This window comes from Lathamus discolor, chromosome 10 (assembly GCF_037157495.1).
Source record: "Lathamus discolor isolate bLatDis1 chromosome 10, bLatDis1.hap1, whole genome shotgun sequence".
Lineage (NCBI taxonomy): Eukaryota > Metazoa > Chordata > Aves > Psittaciformes > Psittacidae > Lathamus > Lathamus discolor.
The window spans coordinates 19,108,100-19,134,234 of record NC_088893.1 but is presented as its reverse complement, the minus strand read 5'-3'; the positions used below and the strand labels follow the sequence as shown (position 1 = coordinate 19,134,234).

The 26,135-nt window shown below is 41.8% G+C and overlaps 1 protein-coding gene across 10 annotated transcripts in view; it reads right to left on the bottom strand.

Annotated features, from left to right (window-relative positions):
• The window catches only part of FSTL4 (follistatin like 4), a 396,562-nt gene that overhangs the window by 14,664 nt on the left and 355,763 nt on the right, over nt 1–26,135 (bottom strand). For 9 of the 10 annotated variants that reach the window (XM_065690678.1, XM_065690673.1, XM_065690680.1 and 6 more), the window contains 4 exons: nt 23,269–23,435; nt 12,125–12,245; nt 5,606–5,767; nt 4,479–4,613 (listed from right to left, as the gene is read on the bottom strand). In XM_065690678.1, the coding sequence (XP_065546750.1) occupies nt 4,479–4,613; nt 5,606–5,767; nt 12,125–12,245; nt 23,269–23,435 (585 nt within the window). The remainder of the gene's footprint in view (nt 1–4,478; nt 4,614–5,605; nt 5,768–12,124; nt 12,246–23,268; nt 23,436–26,135) is intronic. The other variant, XM_065690681.1, reaches the window with a different exon arrangement.

Here is a 26,135-nt window from a genome sequence, read left to right as displayed (position 1 = left end):
GCTGCAGCTCCTGGGTCTGGGGAATTATTTCAGTACAGAGGTGGGCAATGGGGAATTTCGCAGAGCTGTGTTATTTATAGTAGTGAGGCAGGTACCAGATTGGAAACTCAGGGAGTGATGAGAAATGTTTTTCTTTCCTTTTTTAATTGAAGACATTTCAGGTTGGATGACACAACTAGCTCCAAAACTAACGGCTTTATAAAAGGCAGCATACCTTATCTGTGTAACAAAAACCATCACGTAACAAAACCCCCATTAAGAACAGGGACCATAACAATTCTTATTTGAACCATTCTAGATGAAGTTGATTCTAACATCTTTATTTCAAGCACTTCAGGAGGACACTTGATGACAACCAGAGTTGAATAGAGTCTCCAACTGAGTGTACTTTTGTATTTCCCTACTTTTGAGATCAAAGGGCAAATTTGTCACTGTGGAATAATCTCCTCTGACCTCATACTTGAATAATTTGCCTCAATTTAACCTGAATGCTTGGAAGCATTTTAGAACTTAAATTTGGTTACAAAAGGCTTTTGGGCTTTCAAAGTACATACATTCCTATACTGATGATTGCCTGCTGGCTCAGTAAGCTCCCTTTACCCAGGTATAAAGCAAGCAACACTCGCTGCAGACATGAACACTGACATAAATCTCTGCCTCACATTTGGGCTACTTGTAGCTTTCTCTGTGCAAAATTAGTCTTGTTTGTACATTGAGTAAATATTGCACGTGCTTCCAGTTCCATGTTTAACCAGCTGGTCATGCTATGGGCACTTATGTTTTGAGGTCTAACCTGTGCATGGTCTGTGAAGGCTTTTGAGGACAGACTGATAGACTGAATTTTGTTAACTACTTGTGTTAATTTACTTGTTACTTTGACTTGAAGGAACAGCTTGTCTTACACAATATTCTGCCTAGGTATTAGCTTTAGTTACTACAGACCTTGTGGGCACAAGGGTGTGATCATTTTAAAGGAGCTCAAGTTTACCAATCCGTTTGCTAATATTGCTACTCACACATAAGTTTTTATTTTAATGGAATTAAAAGAATACATTAAAATGTAAAGCCAAAAATACCATTCCTCTCTTCCAGCTTTTTCTGTGCCAAGATTTCACATGCTAAAGGACATTTGATGGATTCTTTGTCTAGAATGAATGTGCCAATCAACTACTATAGAACAACACAGACAGGGGAATAAACCTGCTCTGAAGATACTGAATTGCTTAGGAACATCAATAGTAAATCTGCTTTTACTGTTCATGTTTTCCCTGTACATTGCTCATACTTGAATTTGCAATGTCGATACGCAGCAAGTTCATACTGTTTTGCAGAATTATAGTAAGACTTTCTGCAACCAACTTCTTAGTTGTTTCTTTAAATATTACTACTACATCTGGTAGGGTTATCCAACTACTTTATGAAGGAACATAAGGGATGCAGTATATAAACAGCTATGTAGCATCCTGCTGATGAGGCTGGACTGATTAGATGCACTAGAGATTTCACTTCCAAGCAGAAGGGAAATAGCAATTCTTAGTGCCCATGCTGCCACTTATAGGAACATCAGCAGTAAAGAGATACTCTTCAGTGCCATGCACCAGCCACTTTTAGGTGGCATATTTGGGAATAAGTGCTGGAGAGCTATCTTAGGCTGCTGTGCCACATCTCATGACCACCAGCCTGCTGCATCTACTGCAGGAATGTGTCTGCAGCAGGCAGTGGGACAGCAGGTATGCATGGGGTGTCTGCATACCTGGCTGAGGTTGTACTGGTCACTAAGGGCTGGCACTTCTCTTCTGCCCCTACAATCCTTTGGGCCAAGCCACAGCAATCCAGAAAGCTCCAAGCCAAGGGCATGAAGCCCAGCTGTCATTTTGGGTACCTGGAGGCACTACATATGAAAGGGTCTTTGCACCTTCCAAAGCCACAGTGAGTGGGGAGCCCTTCTTGGAGGAAGACCAGGAGGGAGAGGTGTTTGCAGGAGGCAAGGGGACACGGTCAAGAGCAGTTTGTAAGTGCACAGGGGCCTTCCCCACAAAGCTGGAAGGACACCAAGCTCCCAACTTCCTCATATGCAACTGGCGGATGCAAGAACTGGCTTATGCTTGGACCACAACCCAAGAACCTTCCTCTGGTGAGGAACACACAGCCTCAAGGAGCCAGAGGCTGCGCTCCCTATAAAGGCACTTAAAGAGGTGCTTGAGAGCTCCTTGGGCCTCTGCATGATGCATCTTACTGTGCGTTTTGGACGTTATGACAGCACAAGTGTGCACAAAATCAAATACGTTTTCATTTCAAGTGCCTCCATAGTATCTTTGAGTCAATTAGCTGGTTAGGATGGTGTTTGCCTTTCTAATTTGGCTTCCAAGACACACAGATGTTGACCTTGTGCAGGGCACACTGTAAATCTGATCAAACTGGAGATCTTAACTGCCAATTAAAACAAGGAGAAGTGGGGCAACCTTTACTCTGCATCGATTTAAAGGATACAAGGAAGCAAAACCTGCTGTGGGCTCTTTTTTTGTCTGCCTAACAGTCAAGAACACAATTTTTGTTGCTTACTAAACATCAATACATGCTACTGAGGAGGAAGAGCTTGAATTGCTTGCTTAAAACGCAGTCTATTGGATTTATGTCCTACTTGTTCAATTATGGTAATTTGGGAGCACTTCTGACACTCGTGCAATTGTTAATGCAGCTTGAGAATCTTCAGGCTACTCACACTTGTGGCAGTTTATATAAAATTTCCATTTTCACATATTTTATGGTCATCTATTATTTCTTAGTGGGAAAGTATCAGAAGGTACGATTTATATTACGAGAGCGATATCTCTTCTCTGAATAGTTTAGCTTTTAAATGTCTGGTCTGTATTTAATCTGGTAACTGTGAAAGCTGATAGAGTTAGCAGCAAGTCAGTGGAGAATGGCCCATCATGGAATTATTAAAGCAGACAAGCACATTATCACTACGACAAAAGAACTTTACTGCAGTACCTTCCTCTCGCCACAGTATGTTTGCAACTGCAGCATCAGAAAATTGGGGAAGCCAGAAAATAACCAGGAACAGAAAAAAACAAAACAAAACAAAACAATGTCAAAATTGTCATTGTAGCAAGAAACTGCATTAACACTCATGTTTACAGGAACTGTTTCATTTGTGAACCCTTTGTAACATTCATTCAAATAATACCAGGAAAGAGAGAGAGCTCTAAATACATTTGCTCCTTCCAGAGACAACTTTGAACCTTTGACATAGGTAAACTCCTCCCTCAAATGAAGCCAACTTTAGCCTGTACATAGATCTTACTAAAGAGAAGGTGTTACCTTCAAATGTAATGTACCTGTATGGTACAAGCTCCAGTTTTCTGTAGAGGTTCAATGAGGAAACATCACATCTTTCAGAAGCCTGAGGCTGGCAGTTAAGGCAGCTACACACTGAGCTGCATTTCTTTGTGGAATTTCATGCAACTACGTTCTGGTTTAGGATTCAAATACTCTTTGAAAGTACATCTGCATTTGAATTTCTGTTTTAGATAGATCCAATTATTTCTCACCATACTGTAATTTCCCTTGCTCAAGTATTCAAGGGAAATCGAGCAATATTAACAAGAGTACATAAATCTGTTTAATAAGGAATGGAATATATTTTCCAAAGACTCGCCATGAGAGCACGTATTTACGGCTAACTTCGTTTTCAATTCTTGCTCTACATTAACAGCCAGAAAAGTAGCAAAAATCCCATTTGCACCTAACCTTTTAGTATCCCCATAAACCCGAGCAATCTCCCAAGTAGTTAAGAGAGCAGGAATTAGAAAGAATCAGGCCGCTGGGAGCTTTTCCACTGGGGCAACTAATCACCTCCTCCATTAACTGTGTTTTGGGGACAGTGCGGTCAAGATAACATTGCCACACTCCTACGGGACACATGCAGCTCAGAGCGGCTGGGGGAATATTTGTCTTGGAAGTGAAGATAATTTCACACCAAGGGAAGCCTATTTTGCTGGTTAGTGACGTAAATGCAGGGAAAATCAATAATTCAATCAGAACATTTTCCAAGCATCTAAATATTTGATAACTTCACCTCGTAATTGGCTTTAACAGAAGTCTTGTGCAGAAATCAAAGAAATTCATTTTCTGAAACCACATAGAATTTGACATAATACTAGGTTTGGGATACTCTGATATCTAAAAACTAGTGCAAATCTGTTACTTTATTAAAGATGTTACCTGTACCATATCCATACATTTTTGGCACATAAAGGGCACCATAAACCTGGACGAGGAGATTTTACCTTCCCTGTGGATTCCTTCCCAAACTGGTATACAATCATCTCATCAAAGCACAGACAAACCTGTCACTACCTTACGAGTAAGAGTCCAACATACTGCATGCAGTGGACTGAAGCATTACACTGCATGTATACCATTACCATTTAAATACTCTTTAAAGAAATAAATCCATGGAAAGTGAAGCTTACGGGTCTTTCTTGCCGAATCTTCTATGAAAAGTGATGATATGTCCTCGTCCACTCCCACCTCGTTTTTAGCAATGCAGGTATAGGCACCAGTGTCCTCATATCGCACGCTACTGATATGAAGTTCACTCCCATTTGCTGTAAGAAAGACACCCATAAACTGTGTTCCTCGCTGCTGCTAATTGCTTTTCCTACTCTTAATTGCCTTCCATTGCCTGGCAACAACAGGGTGGCTTCACCACATGTTTCCCTGTACATAACTAGAGGTATTTTGGGGATTCTCATCACAGTTGATGTTTTGCTTCTTTCCATTAGCACATACACGCTCTGCGCCAGGAATGAACAAAGAAGAATCCCAAGTGCAAACGATAAATTGCATTTCATTTGTTTCTTCTTGTTAAAAAAGAAAAAATGCTTTGGCATTTGGTGGAGAAAAATTAAACTGAGTTTTGTAAACTGCTTTTCATCAGATCACCAAAAACTTGGGTCTGGGAGGGGTTCCTCCACTCCTATCATTTTGCTTTCTGGAGTGAGACCATTGCCTAAGACCTTATTTTAAGACATTGCACCCAGCCATGCAGGGAGATCTGTGTTGGCAACACTGGCTGAGGGCTGCAACACACCACAGCCAGACTAAGGGGGATGTGGGGAAGCTTTCAATATGCTTACACAGAGTAAGTATTTTTGCCTTTTGCTGTATCTGTTGCAGCCTCATTTGAACAAGGACCTATAGGAGTCCAGAGCTCAATTCCCTCTGCAGAGGTGGGTGTAAGGAGCCAAGTGAACCACAGCCCAATTCTCAGCTGACTTGCTTCCAATGCAAATAAACCCGAATAAAGAATTTAATGCCTTCCTCCTCTGCTTTGCATGGCTCTGCACAAGAGGCGAGGCAATGGAGAACCAAGCACGTGTCTGTTTAACAGAACACCGTTACCACTCCTATCAATCAATACTGTGTTTCCTGAGAAATTCACAGGAGAAAAAGATAAAAAGGAAGAACAGGGGTTTTGTAACACAATTTCCAACAACTGCGGCTTAGGGAGAGTGCAGGAACTTCTGGTTTAAAGTGCTAAATAATCCTCCTTAATCCCTGTCTACAATACTTTAATTAATCAGAATTCTGTTCTTACCTAGAAGCAGTAGCTGTTTGGATAGTTTTGGCATGATATCAATGCCGTTTTTTAGCCAGGTAATTCGGGGATTAGGGATGCCTTCGGCGTGACACCTGAGGCTCGCCGACACGCCAGGCTCCTGCGCCTGCGTTTCCGGGTACACGCGAATCACTGGTGGCACTGTGGGGAAACAAGGAATTGGACAATTTAAACTCACCTTCCAGTGCCGTTCCTTGTCAGTGGCTTGAGAAAGGAAAAGTCTGATCCAAGCACCAGGAGATAAGCAACATTCTGGAACAGAAATGATTCTTCTATAGCTCAACTTTGGGGGCAGAGAATAGGAAATAATAAACTGATAAACCAATGCCAGGGAGCAACCTTGTTTTGTATTTAGCTTGTTCTTCCTTTGTCTTCCTTTCTTTCACTAAGGGACTAATCAAAATTAAGTGAAGTCGGATCAAAACCTAAGGCAAGTACTCATGTATTTAAAAATCGAAGTATAAACTTCCAACCTTCACTGAATCCAGTAAGGAAGAAACCGGACTTCTTGCCTATTAGAAGTAGCACATTATTCACCATTTTAATCAAATATCCATCAGGAAATAGCCTGTACATTCACTACCTGTTATTCTGAACAAATAAACTACTTCCCTTTTTCCTGAGAGGCTTTCAAAGCATGACTCATCTTGTTTCAGGAAGGCCCCTCTGAACTCTTTAATATACTCAGCTGGCAGAACTACTAATTATATTACAATTTGAGACAAGTTCATTGATTTTCAATCATGTTGCCTTCATTGCTCAAATCAACAAGGCTTTACATCGTCCATTGACTCTTTCTTCACAATTCACTCACCTACTTTGAGGAGAAATTGCAATACTGCAATATCAGTAAAAAATACAAGTGGAATCCTCCTTCCTTTAACCTTGAGGGATTTAATAAAAGGAAACATGAGGATGTGCTGTGTTCGGCTGATGGTATTTCAAGGGTGGTCATGGACTGCTCTGTTTCATAACCAAGCGGTCAACTTTATATTAAGAGATTTTGGGACTTGGATGTAACTGTTGAAAGTTGTACAGCTGTGTAAAACCACGGTCAGCATCAAATGTGGATGCGGTATGGGGGAGCCTGACTTCTTCCTCAAGGAAAATGAATAACCTCTGCTGGCACTAATGGAGAATTAAGGAAAAACTGTGGGCTTTCTTTAAGATCACCTGAATGAGTTAATAACAAACTTCAACTGGAAATCACTGGCTCAAGGTACCTAACACAGTGATGGCTTCTTATATAGTCAGGCTTCAGCCCTGGCAAAATTAAATTGTCTTAACAGTTGCTTCAGAATAAAATGAAATCTGTGTTTGCAGCTTGCTATATACACATATGGGCATAGTTTAAATAATTACATTCACTAGCATACACTTTCCATCTATTTTTTTATGGGCCTTACCAGAGAGAGATGTATTTTACTTCTGTCTTACCTGCCAGCTGCCAAGTACTAACCAGAGCTGAGTCGTCAGCTTGGAAGGAAATCAGCCACGACAGAAAGCCCTCAAGTCTACTTGGGTTTTATAGCTTTAACAGTGAGAGATTGCTCAAGTGTAATCTGAAAGGAAATGCCTCTGAGCAAAAACTGTGGACTTTTAGCAAAGGAATGGCTTTAAACTTCACCTCTGCACTAGATGTGTGGGTTTACTTCCTTGTCTCGTATTTCCTTCACCGGAGAAGAGAAAACGTGTTGTAAGATGCAGAGCAGCGCGTATAACAACACCCAAGATCTTTTTAATCAGGAGGTTACCAAAAATATAAGTTTGCTTTATTACACTGAGATTTCAAATTCCAAATAAGAGCATTTACTGGCTTTTCATCTTCTCCTCTTCCCATTACTGTCAGGGTTGCAGCTCCTCCTGCCTTCAGGAGGTGCCAGATCAAGTGGAAGGTGAGCAAAGGAAGCGATGTGCTGCTGGAAATGGCTGACAGCTGTCAGAGCCACCCCTGGGTTTATTGAAGAGACAGTGCCCAAGCAATTCAGGGCAATAACACTGTGAGTCAGGAGCTTCTCATTCCATCTGCACCTCGGAAAATTAATTGGAATGTCTCCGAGTCAGTGTCTCCAGGCGAGACAGGATAAAGATAGTAATTTCTGGCCACTTTGACAGGGTTTTATGAAGGTCCTGCACTCAGTGCTTGTCTCGCCTATGATTTGCTTGCTACCAGTAACATTTTTAGAACGAAATGATTTAGGAATTGAGGTGCACTGAAAGGCTATGTGATTTATTCAGACTCATGGATGAGAGGTAGTTTGTCTCCTACAAATACATAGGAAAAAAACATCACCCGAGGAGGCCAGATGCCCAAATCTTGAAGTCAACTGACAGCACTTAACGTCCCCAGGGACTTTCCCAGTTCTCCAGATGGCACAACCTGCCTTTTCCAGTCCCCAAGCAATCCTGGCCCTCTCTGTCTGCAGGTTTGCCTGCCCCAGCCTCTTGCAGACAGACTTGGGTGCCTAAGCTTGCAGCTACCTACATGAAAACCAGCTTGGAACAAAGCCCATGAGGTCCTGTGCCCTGTGCAGAGCTCTGCTCCTGCCAGGATAGAATGGTTTGGGTTGGGAGGAACCTTAATCCTCATCTAGATACAGTTGCCTGCCTGTGCCTGCCCAGCTCAAGGCAGGAAGAAGGAGATCCCCCAGCCAACTTCACACCCTTCTCTAATATACCCCAAAAGGCCAAAGGCACCAGAGCAATTTTCTCACCAACCAGCTCTTGAAGGAGATAAAGCCCATCTCAGACACCACCCATTTAATGCTCTCAAAACCAGTGTGGGTTGATAACTTTCCTGTAAGTTTGGTTTAGGCCTTCCTAAAGGTTTTTTTTTGCCTCACACCACGTTAGCCTGCATGTGAGAAATCCTCATCTTTTACCTGCAGAGCTGAAAACACAAGAGACTTATAGCACAGAAGGCAGCTCAGGGGTCCTAGACACTGCATCAATGTTCTGCATGAAAATTAGGTTAACCTGAAATTATAGCACGGTGTTTTTCCCCGTGATTAATGAGGGAAGTGTTTGTTTTCACCTCCAAAAGTATGTGTTGCATCCCCATTCCTGCTCTTACCATTTTCCTGCTCCTTCCATTTCTAAACATTTTATTTCTTCTCCCTTGTCTCACATAATTCATTGCACGGGCAAATTATTGCATGGAACTGCCTTGTGATAACAGCAAACAGCAGAATGCATTTTTATTGTCCTTGAAACAAATTAATACAAGCCAAGTAAGCACATTTTGCTTTAAACTTGCAAAAATTTCAGCTCCAGACTTTGGAATATACGGATTATCCTTTGCTATTTCCCTTGGTGAATATATATCATTGCTAAGCACTACTGCGTCTGCAGCCAAGGGCAGTATAAAAATGCTATTATCTTAAGCAAAGTGGGGAAAAAAAGAGGCATTCAAACAAGTATGAGATTGGGTAGACTGCCTACTACTGCATACTGAGTAGTACCTTGTGAGCAGACCAATTCATTACAATAAAACAGCTCAGGTGATGAAGCACATGATGAGCACAGATGGCAATATCAAGGCCCAAAGACATACATTGCTGCTCTAGGACCTATATACGCCAGGGCCTAGTAATAATTAATAGATTAATCATTTACTTGAGATGTTTTAATCTTTCCATTTATGATTCGAAAGGACTTTGCAGCGTTATATGTTTTCTCTTGAAAAGCCACATTAACAAAACATCCTTGTTTAAAACACCTCTCTGCTACTGGAAAATGTGTCCTACTGGACCCTTACAATTGTGCTGAGGATCCAATGGCTTTTAAACCCGTTTTCAAAGAATACAATATTCTGATTTATGCTGCTGTTTTCCAGAGTGCAAGGACAAAGGGAAATGATGCCCTACACTCTTGATGCCTCTTGATTTGCAAACTATCAATTTTCATAGTTGATTACAATTTTATGAGATTCTTTATCCTCAGCAACTCTTTTTCCTCTTGAAAGTGATAAATTGCTTTTCCTCCCTATACTTAGTGTATGCTGAACGCATTTCCCAAGCAATACAGCAATATCCATACGTAGGAGAGAACATAATCTTCCCACTGTTCTTGGCTTCTCCTGATCAAAGATACCAGCATGAAAGATGTATTTCTCATTCTTAAACTTCGTGCTGCCTTTCAGGGCATTCTTTTCGTGCAAAGACATTGAGGTCCAGCTGTGCGAATACACTGACCTGAATTTTACCACTGCTGTGACTCTTAAGATAGATGAGATCATCCCAAACTTACCACATCAAATGTCCCATGCAGGCTGCATTTCACATGTGTGCTTTATGCTCCTCGCCCAGATGTGAGAGAGTGGTTCGGGACATTCATCCGGTGGTCTTCACCTTTTCTGCCTAACAGAATTCTCATCTTTGCCTGAGCATCTGGATCTGCCTGTGTTACTTGTGATACCCTGAACCAGCTGCTACAAAGGGAAGAACTGCCAGGGTTGTGTGGCACAGGCACAGCAGCAAGCATCTGTAAGGACACTGTTTCCCTGCAGAGGACAAGGATATGTCTTGTCTTCCCACAGGATTTACTGTGATGAAGCGAATCTCATAGAATCATGGAATAGTTTGGGTTGGAAGAGACCTTAATGCTCATCCAGTTCCAACCCCACAATGCACCTGAAGGTACACAACACCGTCCTGCCATTGGACCTGTTGTCCCAGCATCAGCTATTGGAGGAAGCCACAACAGAGGCAGAAAAGGAGAGAATTCAATGATACGGGCAGCCAGCCACATCAAGAAATGCAGAACACGGCTTTGCAACGTCTAATGGCTCACATGGGAATATCAGATGCTGTAGGACAAAGATTTATAGATCCTGCAGTGTCTCCTAGCATTGCCTAGAGTTGATAGCAGAATGCATGGCATGTTGTTGCAGTATTTATTGACTACGTAGCAACATTAAAAAAGCCAACATGGAAAGTGGGGATTTTCTTTTGTTCTATTAGTAAGAAAACCACATGCAGCTGCAGCGTGTAACTTCTGTTTAAAAACAAAATAGGCTCTTTCAACAAGTTAAATCTAAGTGGCAGGCATAAAGATGAAAGGAAGCAACCCCTCCCCACACTCCATCTAGTTTTCCTCTCATTCTGGCTTTAGTTTCAAAGCCTTTGGGCCTTATATTCTCAGTGATGATAAAGTCTATATCGTTGTCTGCCAACCAAACTCCATTCAGAGCTCATAACATATCACATAATATACACAGGATTAACTTGTTAGCTTGCTTTTCTTTCAACTGCCATTCATCAAACAAAGAGCACTCTGAGGAAGGAAACCCATTTTCCCAGCTGCAGCATGCACAACCTAGTTATCCACGTTGCTGAGAATTTACACTTTACTGTCTCGAAAGATGACAAATTATTCTGTAGAAACATTAAGTCAGTTTTCATTCAAATCAACCGGATGCTTTGTGCTCTCCTCCAGGTACTCGCTGTGAGTGGGGAGCATTTACACACGTCCAGAAGAACTGAGCTGCAGCCAAACCTAAACCCCACGTCCACCATAGCACTTCTTAAAGTGCATAAATATCCCTTTTTATTGTTTCTTTTCATGTCAGCTCCTCTCTATTAACCTGTGTGCAGCTATATCTGCTCTTCCCAGCTGAAAGTTCCCCTTTGTAGATGCCTGTGCACATCTAGAGAAAGAACTAAATACTAAATTTCCTTTATAATATATCCTCTGGGATAAAGTTACTGGATTTCCCTGTAAACTAAATACTTTCAAAGCAGAGTACATCAAAATCTACCCATGGTGAGCAACACTTTACCCTGTCTCCTATTCTGCAGATACTGCTGGCCGTATTAGCACATACAAACACAGGTTTAAAGTTGGACATGATTTTGCTACTGGAGAGGTGGATATTGCACTGGCTGGTCCCTCAATGAAATGCTGGTTGAAGCTACTGTAATATTAAACTAAATCCAACTGTCTGAGGCCAGAAGAAAGATAGGGTCTGCCCTCATTTTGCAACCCTGTGGAATATATCTTTAGCCAATGTACACAGCTCTTAGTGAACCAAGCAGACTACAACCAGGCAATAATCTGGTACAGAGCTGGGAGTTAGCTCGTTTTGGAAACACTGTGCTGTATTTATCTCTATATCCTGGGCTCCTTCATGCAACAGAAATGATTTTCTGGAAGAAGAAATTATTGAAGCAACACTTCTGCTGACAGAACTAGTAATTAGTCTGAGAGATGCTTTGAAACGCTGCTCTTAATGCTATGTAATGCTGCTCTTAACTCTATGACTCTATTGACAGCTTGTTTTACTGTTAGGACTGAAGCCCAGGTAATTATACAAGTTCCTCCCTTGGTACCTTTCCTGTTGATTGCCAGTGTGGTTTCAGGAGTGAGCAGAGCCCGAGCTAGGTTCATGCTCGTGCACACACAACTGTGTGGCTTTTCACATCTCTGTGTGCATGAGGTTAACGCGCAACTTCGCTTACGGGAACATTGCATGGATTGTCATATATGCCATTTACTAACCATTCACCTGAAGGATGTGGGTCTGATACAGCTCTTCATAGCCGTAGGCATGACAGGTGTAATTGCCCATGTGAATAGTTGTTACCTTGGTGATGTAGAGGGAATCGTCTTCTCCAAAGTCCTGTATGGAAAGAAAGACAGGAAAGGTGCCTCATTATTTAGGAAAAACATCATAACCACAACAGGAAGTGACACTACACACAAAGCCTCTTCAGTGGTTTGGATAGCGCCATGGCTTGGCAACACAGCTTGAGTTTTGAACAGGAAGTTATAAAGTTCATAAATCAACATGCAGGGAGAAAACGAATGGCAATTTAAGAGCAAGGCAAAACAACCCATCTGAGAACATGAACTTCTGTGCTGGCTGCTAGCAAGGTGCTCTTTGCACATAAAAAAGGTGGCAATCTCCAGCTGTTTAATTTATAGAGGAATTTAGTATCTACCCTTTAGCCTTAGATGCCTAAAATGCTAACTTCTGGGTGGGTCAAAGTTTCCTTTATCTATGCCTGTTCTTCGAAAACACACTGTAACCTTGAGATGTGATGAGAAAGGACTGAAACTGTCACTTATCTCAGACAATATCCTAGGCAGGAGATGAGGAAGCAGACAAAGAGCATTTTCTCAGACAAACCTGGTTTAATCTGCAACTTTTGACAAGTATCTTCCTTTATCCCCTTCATCTTCCTAGATCTGCTCTTGCATTACTACAATTTTTGGTTACAGATGGAAAGAATACGAGTTATTAAAGCAGCTTTGGCACTTGCATATGTTATACAAGTGCCCTGCTTTGGAATTCATTTCAGATTATAGTTAACAGAACCACAGCACTGATAGGTGTATGGAGCGGCTTCTCTCGTTACTCTGTTAACGTTCAGTCTTCTGCAGCTCCAGAATGTTTGTACTCCCATGTGAAACCAGAAGGATTCATTTTCAAAGCAGTTCATGAGCCTAAAGAATGGTTTTTCTTTAATTAGCTCCCTGCGTGAAGCATTTTAAACTAAACTTTGCAGTATTTCACTGCAGAAGTACAGGAAAATTCAACTTGGAATTAGGGCATCACGAACCCAGAAGAACAGGGTGAGTGTTGAAGAGTAGTTTTGCTCTTGAAAAACCAAGGACTTTATTATCCCATTTCCAATGTGCTGGATTTTATACATGTTACAAGGCAGACTGAGAGGCAGCACTGAGAAATACAGAGTTTACAGGCAGGACAACAACCCTTCCCAAAGCACAGACCTTAACCTGAGAGGACACAGCCATCATCACCTGGTGGTGCTACCCGCTACCTGGAAGCACACGCTGCCCCACTGTATGAACACGTATGAACAATTATCTATGTACAATATATGAAAGGATGAATTAATGTATGAACAGCTATGAAGATTAAATGCACAGAAGATCCCGGCATTCAAAATCTATAATCAAAAGTATCTGAGATATTATTGCCACTTGGGTGTCAGGCAGATTTTGCATCTACACTATGGGATAAACTAGTTATGCTACCCAATACATTATTACAAGCAGCTACTCCAAAATTCCCATTTCAAGCATTTGCCTGTTTGCTGGTCTGCTACATGTCTCTTGATGGAAAGTAAAGATGCATGAGTAACTGCAAACAGAAAACACATCAACCCTGGTCAAGTGATATTTGCATGAGAGAGAGAAAAAGCTTGCAGTGGAAAGGACTGAATAACAGAGTTTAAAAGTTAATCCCAAAGCAACTCAGATGGAGTTTAGATCAATAAAAGCAGGATGGCTACTTTTAAGGAATGATTTATATGGCGCTGTGGAAAAACAGGACAATAAAATCACCTGGTTTAGGTATGTTGCTTCCTTTAAGATATCTCGGAAAAATAATATGAATGCTTGCTTTGTGCTCTGTAATTGTCTTTTTATGGACGACCTGCTTTTTCCAATGCATACAAATGTATTAATATAAGACCCCTGCAAAAACAAACTGATGCAAGACTATGGTATTATTCTCTTCCTCTCCAAACACATTTTTCTTGTAAAGAGAAGCTTATATTGGTAAAAGCATCATTTATGACTTTTAGAAACTATTTTCTGACTTCTACCACATAAAGAAGGTTATCAAAGATGGTTTGGGTTAACACCATACCATTTATGTCAGGCACAGAAGGAATTTACCTGCCCTGTATAACTTGTGCACACATGGTAAATCCACATGAGACTACAATGATATTAAGAATGACCAGTATTAGATGTGGGAAGGAAAAAGTGATTATGACATGTAGGCTCAATACTGAAATTGCTGTTGCTACAAAAAGAATGCTGAATTCTCTGACAAATTAATGACTTTTTCTGCGTGTTTATTGCAGCTCATGGCTTCTCCTTGTGTTTCCCTGTGGATATAATTAGTACATTAGGATTTCACAGGTCTATTTTATATATATATATGCATGCATTCTTATGCACAAGTGCTTTCTGTGTATTTTATAAGGGTGTATTTGGAAGCGCTGTAAAAACCCAAGCCCTAGAGCATTAGCAAATGATGAGTCTGACTCTTTAGCAGCCTCCAACTCTGTGTCACACTCACCACAGGCAGGAGTCCCGCACTGCAACAGAAGCCCTGGTATTCCAGCCACTTCCCACAGCCCTCCAACACTGCACTGCCTGGGGGAGCAACTACCAGCTGCTGGGGTGTATCACTGTAGTAACTGTAAGTTAACACTGACAGCGTGCTCAGCGCCTGGCTTGGTTTGCTGGGAAGCGGTCCGCAACGGCGTCTAACACCATCACGCTGCACACAGCTTGATCAAGCTGAGAAGGAACTGCGGGTCAATAAGGGCTTCTTGCCTCTCAAATACGTCTATCAGCCAAACGGAAGCTATTTGCACAAACGTTTTTAGAGGCTCAGGTTCTGAGCTCCATCCCTCCACCCACCCAAGCATGCATACATAAGCCTGCTGGGAGAACTCGCAGGGGTGGGCAGAGGGAACGGGAAGAATTCACGCTGGGAAAAGGCAGAGGAAGTATTTCATGTGCTTTGATTTTTCTGGATGGCTTTTGCTTGCAAAGCAAGGTTTCCATCTCGCCACGAGCCTGAAAGCAGTCAGAGGGAACCAGAGACATCTATAAAACTGATGGAACAGCGTTCTTTCTCTCCCTAAAATTCTCTCACCTTTAAATCTGAGGGCTGTCCAGGCATCTCGACTAGTCCTGCACAACCCCTGGAGCTGAGGCTGCCCTGCTCCTGCCCCAGAGTGAACTGGAGAGAAACTTTCATGTATCATCCCAGCAAAGGATGGGCAACCAGGAGAAAGGCAAATAAGTCACTTCTGAGACACATCTTTCCTCATTTACCACCAAGGGTGAATTTCCTTGGTGAAGAAGAAGCAGCAGGAGTGATGAAAACACAGGCAGAAACTATTCTAACCCCACAAACTGATGAGCTTTGCATCAAAGTGGCCAGATAAGGACAGAGTGTTCATCACCTCTATTTTATGAAATTCATTATAAGATAACGTTACATGTTCTGGGGTAAAGAAAAAAGGATTCAGCAAGCTATGCTTATAATTCCTCCTAATTGATAAGGTCGACTGGTGGCAGATGATAAATCGACTTCTCCAGCAGTTGGTCTCTTGTTTTCTCTCCCTTGTTTGAATCAAAAGCTCCCTGTCCTTCATGAGCTGCTTTCTGTCTTGCAGTTACCCTTCAAATAAAGCGCTGATTAAGTGACCTCAGAATGTGTTTAAACTTCCCCAGATTAAAACCTTGCCCCACGCTGCATTTTAAATTGATAACAACCCAGTAAGATGAAAAATAACAAGAAAACGTTGCTTCTGCACACAGTTAATTTCAGACAGGCAAGCAGACCCCAGCAAATGGATAGGTGGGTTTTCTTGTCCTGTGTTTCCTTTCCGTCACTACTGATTACCCAAAGCATCGATCTCTCCAAACAGAAGGTTTTTCATATTTATTTATCCCATCCCTCCCTCCTAATGCATTCCCTGGTCATGCAATCTGCCGCGGCTCGCAGAGCCCGCGCTTCCAAATGTGTAAAACATTGCATATTGCTTGTACATCTCGCTTCCCATTCTGTCTCAAGTGAAATGCAATATGTGATTGGAATGGCACAAATCTCCTGCCCTGACACCCAGGAAGGCAGCCGGCAGAGAGGGAGCCCACATTAACCCGGGGCTGATGGAGGGTGCGAGGCATCAACTGCCTTTTTTTGCCTCTTTCAGATGCTTTTTCATGGAGCTTTTTAACACGTCTTGAGGTTGCTCCAACACGGAACAGAAACATATTTAAAATCCTTCATATTTTTGGCAAAGTTTCTTGTTTTCCAGGAAGTCTGAGGAGGAATTAACATAAGGTTCAGATTATTCTGTAGGATAACTTCCAGTTACTTGAGGAAAAAAATACTTGTCTTACAGCTATAAATAGGAAGAAGGAACAGAAAAACAAGCCCCAGTAACACGAAACCAGACAATCTCCCCATCTCCCCAGCTATCAGCAAACACTGGCACCAATCACACTGTACAAGAGCATGTGCCACTGCCCCAGACATGAGATTTTAAACCTGACTTAAACCATTTCGGTTAGATACTGAACGCTCCTACTAGGTCCTGAAAATGGTTGAAACCCCCTCACCATGCTGGTTTAAAAGTGTTCATCGCAGAAATAACGACAGAGGGAATGGAGTCCTCTGGGTGGCTTCTTAGGAGAAACTCCCTGGTTGTTGGGACTTCCTTATAAATAAATATTCTCAGCATCGATCTCAAGGGAGACCTCAGAGCAGTCTTCCAATATAAAGGGGCCAACAAAAAGCCTGGAGAGGGGCTTGGGACAAGGGCCTGTATGGACAGGCCAAGGGGAATGGCTTGAACCTGCCCGAGGGGAGACTGAGATGAGCTCTTAGGCAGAAGCTCTTCCCTGTGAGGGTGCTGAGGCGCTGGCACAGGGTGCCCAGAGAAGCTGTGGCTGCCCCATCCCTGGCAGTGCTCAAGGCCAGGTTGGACACAGGGGCTTGGAGCAAGCTGCTCCAGTGGAAGGGGTCCCTGCCCGGGGCAGGGGTTGGAGCCGGAGGAGCTTTAAGGTCCCTTCCTATACAAATAATTTGCTTTACTTCTAAATCCCTCCCCTTTCAGCCCTTTCCAACAAGCCCAAGGAAGCTGGCTGCCTGTCAGTGCCCACTGACAAAACCAGTCCCAGCACTGGGACTGGCTGGTGTCACTGGTTTTCCTTTAGACAAAATAAACCACTATAATGATTTTGTAGGAACCAGCACAGCAATGAAGCTGTATTAACCAGCTGATGTTAAAGCAGCTAGCCTGATCCTCAGAGCCCCAGAAATCTCTCTCTGATAATGTTTACAGGGTTTTAAAACAAAATGTACCCAAGCGTTTAATGAGATTATTATGATGCAAAATCTACAACAATGGCTATCGCTTTGCGAATGATTTCTCCTCACTAATCAAATGTCTCTGATCTTTTTTTCACAACAGACTCATGAGTGATTCATATAAAAATAATAAAAAATAAAATAAATTAGTCATGGGCTCTTAAATCACTTTCTTGGCCGCTTTTAATAATTCATTTCCAGAGACACGCTGGAAACTTATGCTTCATTAATGTTATTTGTTCTTGGGTTTACACATGCTATCACTTCAGTAACTCACATGGAGAAGAATTCTGCCTTAAGCAAATGCCAGGAAACGCTTGCAAACGCAGCTTGACGGGCTGTTCATTTATCTTCCCTTGCTTTTCCGCTCAAAGAATTTAGTGCTACAGAAGACTGCTGGTGAGATGAAAAAGTTTGGGGCTTAAAAACACACGGAAATGTACTTCTTAGAGACGTGTGCAATTATAACGTAGATAAAAATGGATGAATTTTATATCCCGAGAAACTCAAGAGACAATACAAGGAAAACCGATGGTAGGTTTTCCGCCTGGAGCCGCCGGGAGGGAGGATTGGTATACCAGGGATTTAGTGACATGTTTTTATTGATTGGATCTACAAGACATTTCAGAGAAAGGCAAAGTCCACGGAACATGGAAGTACTAATCTTGGGAGGAAATTCTATTTGTAAACTCCAGCTTTTTCCCTGCAATCCAGAGAGAGAGAAGTGGGATTCATGGATTTCGGTCTCTCATTCAATTATCAGTTACAACAGTCAGAGCAGGTGCAGGAGAGTACAAGTCATTTCAGAGTCCTAATTCACCTCATTCCCAATTGCATTCTTTTAAGTGTCTTAGTCTAGCTACTTTAATACTTAACTGCAGATGGGCAGACTCCTTTCTTCTTGATCGTATTTAGAAGATTCACTCTGCATCCACTGTCCTGCTTTTCTGCTCTAACACTCAGACCAGGTACTGTAATTCATCTCCGGGAGAGTTGCATCTGACATCCCAGGTTTCTCCAGGCATTCCCAAGGCATGAGCCCTGTGTGCCTCTCAAAAACACAAGTGAAACAAAACCACCCCAGAGCCACATCTTCCCCCACAAATACGAGCTTTTGAGGAAGGAGAAGCTTTCTACTCCACCATCTACTTAGGACCAGGCGATTTGTTTTCTTCTAGTAATATTCCCTCTGTTGTTTGTGAATGCTTTCACCATGCTTCTGAAGGAGTAACTTTAGTTTATGTTTTTAATAAATTTACATCTGTTTCTCTGGAGATAATATCAAATCATGGAAAAAATCTCCTATAAATACCATATAAATACCTTTAACTCCACAAGGGCTTTACTACATTCTCCGGTTGAGGAATGCTTTCATAACCATGTATTTGGGAAAACACGTTTCTCATTCCTAGGGGGCAAACGTGGAATGTGTGCTATTGGGAAAGATGACACATTTTAACCACTTCACCATTTGGAGTCAGAAATTAATTTGTAGCTAGCACAATCTTACCGGTTCCAACTACATTATAGTTATTTTCTGCATGAGAAAAGTTGATGTGATTTTTTTTCAGCTAGAGCTGCAAAGGGACTTCTAATGGATAAATAATACGCATGGATAATTTATGGCTAAATAATATTTTGATGCTAAAAGCAATCTTAAATATTTGCAAGAAAAACTACTTAATTACATGTACCATTAAGATGGCTCCTCTGCGATAGCTATGTGACAACTCATTAACAGAGCTCTTCACAAACGGGACAGGACAAATTATGACTGTGCTGCTTGTGAAAGCCTCTGATTAAGAAAGCAATAAAAATGTATTAATATTTTGTTGCCAATCAAGATACCACACAAAAACTATTTAAGGAACACACAAACAACCAGGTTTTATCATCATCTTCAACCCTGCAGTTCCGCCCAGATCTAAGATTATAGAATCATAGAATCACGAAATAGTTAGGGTTGGAAAGGACCTTAAGATCATCCAGTTCCAACCCCCCTGCCATGGGCAGGGACACCTCACACTAAACCAGGGCACCCAAGGCTTCATCCAACCTGGCCTTGAACATCACCAGGGATGGAGCACTCACAACCTCCCTGGGCAACCCATTCCAGTGCCTCAGCACCCTCACAGGAAAGAATTTCCTCCTTAGATCCAATCTAAACTTCCCCTGTTTAATTTTTAACCCCTTACCCCTTGTCCTGTATCTAGGTTTTTGTTGACTGTCGCTTCCAGTGTTAACGTGGAACACAGACAACCTTCTCCTATCACACCCGCCATGAATCCAGAGAAAACAAAGCCACAAAGGGTTTGTCAGTGGTGCCTCTCCTGTGCTGCTGGAAGGATTCTGTTTTTTTTCCAGGGCTGAGCTTTTGTTTTCATCTCGTTTCTTGAATTAGCATTTAGAAGAGAAAGAGTTTAATTGAAATATAATACCAGGAGTTTTCCAAGTGTGTGCATATCCTGTAGGTTTGTATGTGATTACCATTGTGCCAGGAGCAGGGGGGATTTTCTTGAAGTTAAAAAGGTACAATTAATCTCCTGTTGCACTTCCAATTAGCCAAATTGCTTACCTGATTGTGAAAAGCAGGAATGCAATTGAGTTTCTGCTTGACTAGAAGAAAACTGAAGTAATTTCATTAACTGACTTCAAGTATATTAAGAAGCACAGTGCCTTCACTTTCCTGCTGTCAGTAGCTTTAAATAGATTATTGTTTCATGTGAGTTTGTGTACCCATGGAAGGTTGAAGCTTTGGACTGTCTGCTGCCACCTACCTTGACCCAAGCTGTCGAGCATCCATGGACGCACGTATTTTCACATTACAAACCTCAAAGTGAACATTCATGCCACTTTCATGCTACACTAAGTATCAACCCCCAAATACAGGTGTGTTTATGCTGCAGATGAACATAGCCCATGTTAAAGTCCTTTCCAACACTAACCATTCTATGATTCTATATTCCATGAGCACAGGACATAAAACTTGTGATTATGAAGATGGGATTTACCAGTTGAAGGAGCATCTCTTCATCCCTGCTATGAAGTGTTTCAGATATGCAGGTGCCCACCCTCAGTAGCCAAAGATGGGACAGACCCAAGCTCAAGAGTCCTACGGCTTGCCCACAGTGGAAGAGGGAAAATAAAAGATGCTAATCCCCAAATTGTGTCACCTCAAGTAGCCAGGCCAGAATACAGACAGCAGTTACACATACAGAATACAAAAACCTTTATAGTTTCATTAAAGCTGAAAAAGCCATGGAGGTGTTTATTAGATTAAAAAGATGGGACGCTTGCTTGTAGAGGTGTTACATGTCAGTTTATGACCTCTATCACCTTGTCATGTGAAACATTAAAACTGAGGCATAAATCCTGTTTTTCCTCCCTGTAAGAATCTCAGTGCTCCTTTGATTTAGTTTCCCAGTGATACACTAGTTCAAACAGATCAAAAAGTGATTTTTTTTCCCCTGCTTTATTGCCTGGCACTGTCCTAGGGGGTGTTGAATCATTCAGGAACCAGTCAGTTTATGTGCAAAGACATAACCCTTCCTCTTAACATTTAATAACCAACAAGAAAGAGAACTACTTGCAAGTAATCCAGAAATCCACTTGGGCCAGCCCTAAATTAGGGAGGAACTGGCATTTCAGCATGAAAACGTACTCAAAATTCTATTTCGGATAGTAGGAGTTGCAAATTAAGCCTCAGAGCCACGCGCTATCTATCTATCTATCTATCTATCTATCTATCTATCTATCTATCTTCTATTTATCTATCTATATTCTATCTATCATCTATCTATCTATCTATCATCCATCTATCCATCTATCTATCTATCTATCTATCTATCTATCTATCTATCTATCTATCTAATCTGTCTATCAAGGATGTGTTTCTACTCCAGTTCTTGGACTGTCATTTTGTGTTCAGTTCACACATGAACTTAAATCTTTTAAGATGAATGTGGTCATAACCAAAATTTCATGAAGGTAAGATAAATCAGAGAATTTTCATTATTCTTGGCCAAAAAATACTAAGACCACTCTCGAGCCTCCAGAGTGTGTGGAAATAAGAACAACAGTCCTCCCTTCTAACCCCAGCTCAATCATGAGCCCAACAAAATGACCCTGAAGCCACAATGTCTCAGATCTATCTAGTGTATATCACTGCCAAAAGAAAAGGCCTTTTTTTGGACTCCGATCTTGCAAAGCTGCTGAATTTGCTCACTACAGATTACAGTAAGCACATTGGCAGGATGTGTAATCTTCACTAAACTTAATCTGTCTCTAGGAATACATCTGTTCCGAGGAATATTTAAACAAAGTTTTATGGGCAGGTCAATGCCTGCGTGGCTCCCTGTGCCATGCTCTGACTACAGCCGGGAACGCCTGACTTGGTGCATGGCAGCTTGACAGTTTTCTATGTATTTTTAGTGCCAGTTACCCAAAGGTCATTTTCTAACCCTGGCATTGACTGATATCTATAGGAAATCTGGTCAGGGACACCAGCTTTGGGCTGGCTGTACAACCCTGCAACATTCTCATGAGGTTCCTGTATAATTCTGTGCCAATCCTCCACTGGTTCCATCTTGCATTTCAATGCCATGCTCCAAACAGAGACAAGAAATGCATTGTGAAAGGGTAATACTTGCTTTGATGAGAAGAAAAGAGTGTTTAGATGGTTATAATTACTGAGTTTGGGCACACAATAATCACCTACACGTAGCGTACATCATTCTCCTGGTAGAGTCAACAAATAAAGCACCAAGCTGCACTGTATATTTCTGTCCTGTGACTGTAATTTTCGTGTATTAATGCAGAAGAATAAACCAAAGGTTTTTCACATTTCAGCAATCCTGGATACACAACAATTTAGGGAGCTGCAGTATTGACTGTAACAACTCTGAACTGAGTGGTTATCAAATTAACATGAGCTGAACAAAAATATAAATCAACTCTTGCTGTAGTGTAATTAAAATAAAACCTGATTTACTGTGTCCTGTAATGCAAAGAGAAATGAAATACAGACCGTATTTTTTGTACACTACTTCCCACTCTCTCCATAATTAAACGTTATTAAATAAATGACCAAGTTTATACCATTATTCAGGTCCTGTCTTTACTACCAACAACGACTCACACATCAGACCAGCAGTGTGAATTAAACCAGATTCATCTTCCTTCCTGTGAGGGCATTGCCAGACCCTGCTGAATAACCTACATTCGAAACTGCTCATCAGAAATAGTAACCAAGGATTAAGAGATGAGAATTGGCTGAAAGGCAACCGAAACAGGAGATCTCTGTTCCAGAGATAAAAACATCAATTGATTTAGGCAGGGGAGAGATTTCACTGCCAATGATAAATGTATTGCTGTTCATGCTCGTGGTGAACCTGTTTCTTTGCACTAGGAAAGAGATCTCTCAGGAGTTAATGGTCTGTGCAGCTGCTTTCCCCTGGATTTCCAAGGCTGCTGCCTGTGGACCACAGGTTGCACAAAAGTGAATAAGCAACAAGATGCTATTTAAGTGCTGGGTTATTGCGGTACTAAGTTTTAATTTCATAATAACATATTCCAAGTACCCCTGCTCTCAAGCTGCATATGTGTTGTTTCGGTTTTATTCCTCAGACATCTCCATGTAAAAACAAAATACCACACCAGCTTCCAGTTTACCGTAATAATAACAAGATAAAACTTGTGCCCTTAAAACTGTCATCTGTTAAACGAAGTCGTATTCAAAGCCCTAAAAGGAAAATGACAAAAGCAATTCAGGACTTACATTGATGTCCTCCAAGTCGAGGAAATTGAGGATGACGCCGTTGCGCTTCCAGATGATGGGAGGCCGCAGTGCCCCACGGATGCTGCATGTCAGAACGGTGCTCAGGCCAACGGTGATGGTGGTAACGCTGATCTTCTGGTCCTCTGGCAGGCTCAGCTGGACCACCTCTGCAAAAGACAGCAAAGCAGAGTAATACCAAACACTGAAAGGGAAGCTGTTCCCCTCTTCCCTTCTCTGCTTTCCATCTCCCTTATTCCAGGAATAACTTCGAAGGACTTTGGCAAGGACATGGATTATCTATGCTATGAAATCTCCCTAAAAAATAAAGCGAAGCAAGGGAAACAGAAATTGAATCTGCAACAACCAGACTTGCTGCATCATCTTCCTGAGTCATCTAGTGGTAGTTGTGGCATCAGGGCACTAAGACAGGTCCTCTGCTGCAAGTTACATTTTAGTGTGAGGTGTCCCTGTCCATGGCAGGGGGGTTGGAACTAGATGATCTTGAGGTCCTTTCCAACCCTAACTATTCTATAAACAAATGCTCTCCTGCTTGAGACCATCTGTGTTTCTCTAGACAGCTCCTGCCAACGTCCTTTGAAAGGGGACAAGGTTCTGTCCTTGAAGCATTAAGCTAATACTGAAAGGCAAACAAACCCAGTTTTAAATTGCCCAAATATTTGAAGTCACCAAGCATGAAAACTCCTTTACCAAACAGCAGTCACATATGGCGCCTGAGATACAGATGTTGTTTAACCAGGAGTGAGAAGCTTTCTTGTATTTTAGTTACATAATAAAAACCCATGTTATTTTGACTGACGTAACACACAAAAGAAACACCTGAGACACGCAGGCTTCACTAAAAAACACACTAACATCTCTCCAACCACACCACGTTGCATCATTTCCTTCTGGCCAATGCTCACAGGATGTGTCTGCACATTTTGCCATGCCTGGCCATGCAGATAGGGAAGACATTTGATACGAGAACTAACTGAAAAATTGCTTTAACACCTCTTGAGTAGCAAATCCATCAAATCTGGGCACTAAAACATTGCCTATGTTGGTAGTCTTGGGAAGCCTCGGAAGGATTCTGCTCTGGTCTAGCCACTGAGTGTGAACACATCGTGCAAAACTTGCTTGTGCAACAGTACCCGATCAGCTCAGCATCCTGTCTTTTCCTGCTTCTTCCACCTAAGCAAGAAGTTAATTGAATGTGCCACAAACTGTATTCAGCACTGTAGATCCAAGGCTGACTGAAGGCTGCTAAAATCAATACAGCATTGCATGTCACATCTGCCAGCAGAGCCATTCTCCAACTTAATATTCCCAGTGCTATTTCAGAAAGAGTACAGACTGCTTTGAAGAGATGGTAGCTTCAGTTTTGATCTACGGCTGATCAAAAAGAGGAATGTCTGACCAGCTTGCTGCTATTATTTGGGTGGCAGTGGCTCCCATACATGAGAAGAGGGCTGGACACAGACCATTAAGCAGTTCCTGCGCTTAAAAACCTTAAAATCCAAATGGGGATATAGAGGAAGATTGGGAAGGGAAGGAGAACCTCACCCACTCAAGGTCACTGAGCAGACCAGAGGTAAAACCAGGAATAGATAATACAACATTAAATCACATCACCCTCAGGTACGTACTGGAGGAGATCCGACACGTGGCAACTCAGGCCGATGGCCCAAAGGAGCAGTGATGTCCCATCCCATCGCCCTCATCCAGCTGCCTGAAGCACATAAACAGCACGTAGGAGCCAATAACGTCGTTATTTTCAGCATAAATAGGGCTCCTTTCTATGAATAAAATATTTGGAGTGCACTTGACAGGACAAAGAACTGATAATTACGATAATTTGTGGTATGGAGTAGGACTAATGAGGACATCTTTTCTCGAGGAGAAATGAAATAGAGGGTCATTTATTTCCAAGAGAATTGTTTTTTCATCTTACTGCTGTTTTCCTTAATTCCCTCTGCTGATTCTCACGCTGCCTTGAGTTCCCCGGCTCACGCTGGGCTCCCTCTTCAGCATCATTTGTGGAGTGTTTTGTTGCAGTAGAATTGAAGGCTCCCTGCCCATCTTCCAAATGACAGCTAAAGAGGCTTTGGTTTTACGTTTTAGAAACACAGTAATGAAAAATACATTAACTTCCAATTAAGAAGACGCCTTGCATTGCTGCCATTCTTGGATGGAACTGTATGAGGCCAGGAGATAACTTTTTCTGTTAAAGCATGTAATTAGTACAGACCACTTCAACAATACAAACACACTCCTTTTCTTGAGTATTTCTATGGAGTACATTTGAGGGTATTTTATTAACATCTAAAAGCCTTTCTCCTAGTACAAGATTATATTGTGTGGCTTTAGTCATTGCTTTATTGTTACCAATAGAAAAGATTTCCTTATATAACCAGGTGCACTGTGGAGGAAGCCGAGATTCCCTAAGAGGATGAGAGGGCTTTTAAAAACTCAGAATCTTGTAGTTAAGTTATAGAGCGCAGACACACTGATGCTAGTTGGATTATGTCTACAAATTATTCAAGTCACCATAATGATTTTGTGTAGAGCCTCTAGATTGAGTATTGAACACTGTTCTTTCTAGTTTTAAAAAGCCTTTACGAGATAAAAGGATTTTTACCATGCATATAAAACTGCTCAGAATAAATGGGTATTATTCAGAGTGTGCCCACTTGCAGAACACCGGCTGGAATGGAATGTGGTCCTAAAAATCAAGTGCTTTTATGCTCATTTGGAAATTCTGCAGGATGACGCATGCACAACAGCTTCCATATTCAGTAGATTCAACCCGTATCAGTCCCAGAGTTGTAGCTGATCGTATTTATGAAGTCGTGTCAAACCTGGGACTC